The sequence below is a fragment of the Physeter macrocephalus genome, unplaced genomic scaffold (genome assembly GCF_002837175.3).
Source record: "Physeter macrocephalus isolate SW-GA unplaced genomic scaffold, ASM283717v5 random_18, whole genome shotgun sequence".
NCBI lineage: Eukaryota > Metazoa > Chordata > Mammalia > Artiodactyla > Physeteridae > Physeter > Physeter macrocephalus.
In genome coordinates, this window is record NW_021145304.1 from 94,935 (window position 1) to 101,309 (window position 6,375).

General features: G+C 60.3%; 1 protein-coding gene across 1 annotated transcript in view; it reads right to left on the reverse strand.

Annotated features, from left to right (window-relative positions):
- The window catches only part of BCL3 (BCL3 transcription coactivator), a 10,259-nt gene extending 7,392 nt beyond the window's left edge, over nt 1-2,867 (reverse strand). The window contains exons 1-2 of the mRNA XM_024132637.3: nt 2,452-2,867; nt 612-765 (exon numbers count right to left, since the gene is read on the reverse strand). Of these exons, the coding sequence (XP_023988405.1) occupies nt 612-765; nt 2,452-2,707 (410 nt within the window). The 5' untranslated portion in view covers nt 2,708-2,867. The remainder of the gene's footprint in view (nt 1-611; nt 766-2,451) is intronic.
- Nucleotides 2,868-6,375: the final 3,508 nt, after the last annotated feature.

Consider the following 6,375-nt stretch of genomic DNA (forward strand, 5'->3'; position numbering starts at 1 on the left):
ACAGGCTCCGGACGCGCAGGCTCAGCGGCCATGGCTCACGGGCCCAGCCGCTCCGCGGCATGTGGGATCTTCCCGGACCGGGGCACGAACCCATGTCCCCTGCATCGGCAGGTGGACTCTCAACCACTGCGGCACCAGGGAAGCCCTTGCAATTTTTATTTCAAGTTTATATGTGCGTGTATGTGCTGGGCTGAGTAAGAAGCAATAACGATAATAATACCAGTAATTAATACATATTGAACAGTCAATCTGTGAGGCTCAGTGCTAGGAGCTTAACGTGTGTAGTTCGTATAATAAATCGGTCAGTGAGATGTCTTCCTCATTTTGGGATTTTGATAAAACATTTGAAGCCCACTGCTCCAAAAACAGTCCTGGGAGGTAAGTGCTCTCAGGGTGCCCAATTTTTCAGAAGAGGAAACTGAGGCCCAGAGAGGGAAAGGGGCTTGCTCAGAGTCACACAGACAGCGGTGGAGACAGGGTTCTAACTCAGGTGCAGGGTAACTTGAAGGCCCACGCTGAGTGCCCCTGTGCTGTGGTGGGTGGGTGAGGTGGGTGGAAGGCTGGTCTCCCCACTCCCTACTGCCCTCCATGAATGGGGGACTGCCACTCACGTGTCTCCATCCTCGTCCGCATGGGTGGCCATGGCGATGTCAGACGACAGGGTGTGTTCCATGGAGCACACCATGGGGTACAGGGGTGTAGGCAGGTTCAGCAGAGGAAAGGGGGAGCCCATTGTTGGGGTGGGGTACAGGGAGAGTAAAGGTCCTGGGCAGAGAAAGGACATGCGTGAGACCAAGCCCACAGATCCTCAACCCACCCCCCACCTCCCGGCCTTCGCTCCTGCGTGTCACCTGCCCTTTTTCCCAGGTCCCTTTTGCATCTCCTACTGAGTCCTCAAGGAGCAAGACAAACTCCTCTACCGCATCCCTCCCTCTGGGCTCCCGCAGCTTCCCCGCCCCAGCTCTGGACACTCTCACTGTCACTTATCTTTACTTGTGTCTGATGCCCCATCTCCCACTAGGCAGAGAGTCCCTTACGGACTGAACCCCCATCATCACTCAGCAGGGGGACCTCAGGGCCTGTTTGCTGAGTGAATTTGTGGCTGAGGGAGGTAAGGATGGATGAAGCACTGGATGTAGGGTGTGGGGTGAATGTGTACAGAGTTTGGGGAGAGGGAGTGGTGCCAGAAACGTGTTCAGATCAAACTGTTGGAAGGGACCATGGTAGCAGGCAAATCCATATCCACCCATCACACATATGGGGAAAACTGAGGCCTGGGTTCTCATGGGGGAATGGGAAAAAGGAGAAGGCTGTGACAGGCCTCCTGATGCACAGCTTGAAGCTGTACTCTGAGGGGGTGGAAGGTGCAGAAACTGGGCAAAGGTCTGGAGGCACTAGGCATGGGGTCTCTGCCGCTCTGAGGGTCACTCCGAGATCGTGAGGTGGGCACAGCTGTGGGAGGGGCCACCCACTCCTGGAGGTCAGGGACGGAGACAGGATTGGGAAAATGGATTTTGGCCTTCTCTGTCATATCCTGGTCCTTGGGGGCTCCCATTCCTGAAACCCCAAGTTTCCTGGTCCTTGCATGTCTAATACCAGGCCTTGACACCCTGAGGCCTTCTGCTCAGAGACCCCTGAGTCCTTCTTCCTGGCTCTTAATCCTTGAGTCCCAGAACTCCCCAGTCCTGCCCCTAATTCTTAGACTGAGCCCAAGCCCCCTAAGGCCACCTGACCTTGTGACCCCAGCGAAGACACCAGAACCCCAGATCTCTGTCCTGCTGGCTCCTTAAGGACCCCTGGTATCTGGATCGGTTTCCTTGGGTCCCTGTGATCCCAGATATTGGGGTGCTCAGAACTCCAACGCTGTTCTCCTAATTCCCATCATCTCTCGATATCTTGGTTCCTGAGATTTTGACATCCGGGGATCCTTAATATCTGTCTCCTTAGAACCCCAGTCTCTGTTCCCCTGACTTCCTTTGACCCCACATATAGTTCGGGATGCCAAGAACCCCAGTTTCTTGGGTCCAAGTGCTGATTCCTTATAACCCTAGATATCTGGGTTCTGAAGAGTTTATAATTCTGTGTTCCTGGGGCTTGATTCCCTGAGAACCCATTTCTGTACTGCTGGGCACTGTCTCCTAGCTCCCTTATATGTGGCACTCGGACCCTGGGCTCTATTCCTCAGGGCCCCCTGACACCCAGCCTAACTACAACCCCGATATCTGTGTCCCAAGGCACTGCTCCCTGAAGCTCCCATATCTGCACCCCTGGGACCTCAGGCTGTGCGCCCAGCTCCCCAGGAACCCCATATCTGTGCCCTTGGGACCTTGGCTTCTGTCTCTCAGCTGCCCGAGGCCCCGTATATTAGGTCGGGGCTCTGCCCCAGGCTCCGGTAGTGACCCTTTGCACTGCCTGGCCCCCACCCGGCCATGACCCGCGGAAACCACTCACCGTGGTAGTAAATTGCTTCTGGCCGGGCCAGGCCGTGGGAGGGCGCAGGCACAGCTGGAGCGCCCGAGCCACCGCGGAGGGGATCCGGGGGGACGACGGTGCCCGCAGCGTCGCGGGGGGCGGCGGGCTCCGGGGAGGGCGCGCGCAGAGGGCGCTTGCGGAGCGGCAGCGCGGCGCCTGGGGGTCCGGCGGCCTTGGGCCGGGTACGCAGGTCCACGGGCCCCTCGTCCATGGTCCCCGCGGGGCATCGGGGCATGGGGCCGCCGGGGACGGCGGCCGAGCGGGCGGCCGGAGCGCGGCTGGGTTGGCGGCACGGGAGGGTGGCTGCGCCGAGCGCCGGGACTTCCCCTGCCGCCGGCTGAACTGAAGGGACTTTTGTCAGCCCGGGCGGTGCCGACCTCCCGCCTCCCCGCCCCCGGCCCCCCCGGGGCCACCCGTCCGCCCCAGGGGTTTCCTGGACCCGCCGCCGCTCCCGCCGTCCCGCGGTGCAGCCTGCAGAGCGCCCCGCCCGCGCCGCGCCCCGCGCCCGCCCCCTCCCAGCCCCGCGGCGCCCGGAGCGGCCGGGTCTTGGCGGGGGGCGGGGGGCGGGGGTGGGTGGGTGGGAAGAAGGCGGGGTCGCGGGTTGCGGGGTCCCCACCCCTGCGGCTGCGCGCGTCAGGCTCTGTCTCCGCGTTTTTGTCTTCCTGGCTATAGGCCTCTGTATCTCTCAGTCGGTAACTCTCTCTCTCTGGCTTTCGGGTCTGGATAGATGTCTCTCTGTCTCCGTGTGTCTGTTCTCAGTGTCTCTGTCTCTATCGTCTCTTTGCTTCCCTCACCATCTCTCTGTCACTCGAGTGCTGTCTGCTTCTCAGCCTCTCCCCCAGGGAGGCAGTTCCCTGAGGCCCTGGGGTCGCTAAGACGCGGGTTCGATTCCCGACTCCTACTTCCTCGCTGGGTGACCTTGACCAGGCACTTCCCTTCTGTGGGCCGTTTCCTCCTTTGTGGGAGCGAAAAGACGCACCCGGGGCAGAGACCGCGCTCCGCAGGCGCCCAGGCAGATGCCTGCCCTGCCCCCATCTCTGCCTCCTGCCTGTGCCTCCTCAGCTTTGGGTCTGAACTTCGCTGGGGTGGTGTCCGGTGGGGAGTGCGCAGGGAAACAGTGAACGTGTCTCTTCCCGGCGGGGTCCCTGCACCCAGCCGGAGCCGCTGGGCACAGGGCGGGTGCTCCGGGAATCCTCGATGCACAGAGAAAGAAAGAGACGTGGCGAAAGGGGCATGGAGGTCGTGAGAGACTAAGGAGGAGGGAGACGGGGACATAGCAAGAGCCGCAGGGCCGCAAGACCAGAGTCACAGCGACCAAAGCCCGGGCCCAGGAGGCGGGGGCCGTCTGGCTCCCCTTCTGCCCCACGTCCCCCTCCCATCCCGGGCGGGGTTGGTGGGTGGGGAACAGGCCAGGCTGGTCGGGGGCATGACTCAGGCAGGCAGGAGCTGCGGGCGGCTGGGCGGGGTGGGGGAAGCGGGGGAGGGAAGGGCAGAGGCGGGCTTCTCCCGTGTCCCCTCCCCGGCCGCCCTTCTCCCCGCCCCGGGGAGGGGCCCCAGTCGCGCGGGGCTTTCCCGGATTTCCCTGGAGGCGGGGCCGTCGCTGGGGTTGAGCGCCGGTCACGGAGTTACCGGAGGCGGAGCGGAAGGCTTTGGGGACCTAAGGGGGCGAGGGAACGGGTGCTGCACCCCGGGTCTGTCCAGGCGGCTCGCAGGGTCTCCCTGGTTCTGTGTGTCTCCCCGTGTCTCTGCATCTCCATCCCTGGCCTCCCTCTGTCTGTCTCCAGCCCCGTCCCGTATTTTTTGTCTCCCGATCTCTGGCTGCGCCTCGTCTCCCCTTCCTCGGACCCTGAAAATGGGTGTGGGCCCCCGGTTCTCAGAAAGGGACTTTGCCCAAGACTGGGGCCCCACCCCGGTGGATCGTTAACCGGGATGTGAGGGGCAACCGTGGGCTGACAGAAGCCTCACCCCTTTCCCCCTTCTCTCCTTTCTGCCCCTCTGGATCTCCCCCTCGGCCGCCTGTAATGGGAGAGCATCGGGGGGCAAGACCTGGGTTCAAGTCCCACTTCCACCCCTCGTTGACAGTGGACCTTAGACAGGTCATTTCTCTTGAGACTCAGTTTGTTCTTCTGGAAAATGGGGCTGATGTCACCCCCTGCCCGCAGAGTTGTGGCTACAAGGGAAAAGGTGAGGGAATTAGGGTGGAAAGTCTGGGGTCCCTGCCTACCCAGCCCTCACCTCCCGGGACTCTCAAACACAGGGGAGGACTACCCTGCTGTACAGAGGGCGGCTGAGCCTCTGAGCAGCGGGGCTTGTCAAGGTGATGACCCTAGGAAGTAGCGCTGGACGGCTGCCCAAGGCCCTCCCCCTCCCCGGCTCCCTTGCGGCCGGTGGAGAAATGGCTCTGGGCCCAGATAGGGGGAAGGGGGTGTCTGCGCTCGGCCCACAGGGGCCTGGAGGGGCTGAGAGAGAGGGCGCTGGGGGTTCTGAGTCTGAGGATGGAGGAGGGATAAAAGAGTCTGAGGGAGGAGGATCTGAGGAGAAAGACAGGTCTGAGAGAGAAGTGGGTTGTCTAAGGGACGGGAGAGAGTCTGAGGGAGGAGGTGAGGGTCTGAGGGAGAGGGAGAAGGTCTGAGGAGATCTGAGAAGGACCAAGTGAGGACAGTGGCTCTGAGGGAAGAGGAGAGAGTGCGGGGGGGTGGGGGGCGGTTGGAGGATGAAAGATCTGAGGGAAGAGGAGGTTTGAAGAGGGTCTGAGGGTGGCGGAGGGAAGAGCGGCATGCTGGGGGAGCCAGCAGGGACTGAGGGGAGGGAGGAGAAGGGAGGCCTGGAGTCTGCCCCGCCCTGCAGCTGTCTCTGATTTCCCAGAATCTTCTGTTGCTCAGGAAAGTCCCAGCTCCCACAGCCGCCTCCCTCCAGTGTCGGGAACGGAGGATGAGGAACCAGGATGGCTCCCCCCTCCTTTCTCCCCTTGCTCCCTGCGCCCTCGGTGGGAAGGACCAGGGTCTCCCCTCTCTGGGCCCTGAGCTCTGGAGGTCCCCCACCACCGGTAGGGGCGGCCCCTGGATGAGTCCCAGAAACTTCCCAGAGAAGGCCCGGAAGTCCTGCCTGGTGTCTAACCACTTTCCCTCACACAGACCACCCTTTGTACCTGTTCGGATCTCCTGCCTCCTACTGCTTCTTCACCCCTTGTCCTTCCCCAAACGTCCCTGGGGGAGGAAGGGCCACGATTATACCTGTTCAAGGTCCCAAGAGGGAAATGAAGTCCTAGCTAGAAGGCTGTGATCCTGGAACAGCTTTCTTGCTCTTGGTGGGGTGGGGGGGAGAGCTCAGTTTCTCCTAAGAGGAGAAGATTGGGCTGGTCAGACCCTGAGTTCCTATTGGCTTCATTCCTGGGCCTTCTCCTCTTTGCTTCTGACTGAGGCCTGGGTATAAGTCCTGTCTCGGGCTTTCATTAGCTTTGTCACTTGCAGCAGTTATTTAACCTTATGGAGTCTCAGCTTCCTCATTTATAAAACAGACTAAATCAAGAAAATACGCTTCCATTCTGTAGGTCCTGAATTATAAAGTGCTCAATACAGTGTAGCGGCTATTGTTATTCTTCCTGTTATAACTTGGCATAGGAATAATAACAATTATTATTATTATTATTATCAATTAACCCAAATTTTCAACGGCAGGACCCATTTCATTGAGGAAATTAGGATTCAACATGCTGGGCTTAGAGACATGGGTTTGAGCCCTGGCTCTGCCATGTGCTGGCTGTGTGACCTTGGATAGGTAGCTTTCCCTCTCTGTGCCTTTGTGGTGACTTTATGGTTGGGGATGATAACAGCTTCTGCCTCCCAGGACTGCTGAGCAGATTGAGACCAGGTGTGCAGAATGAATGGCTGAATGAATGAATGA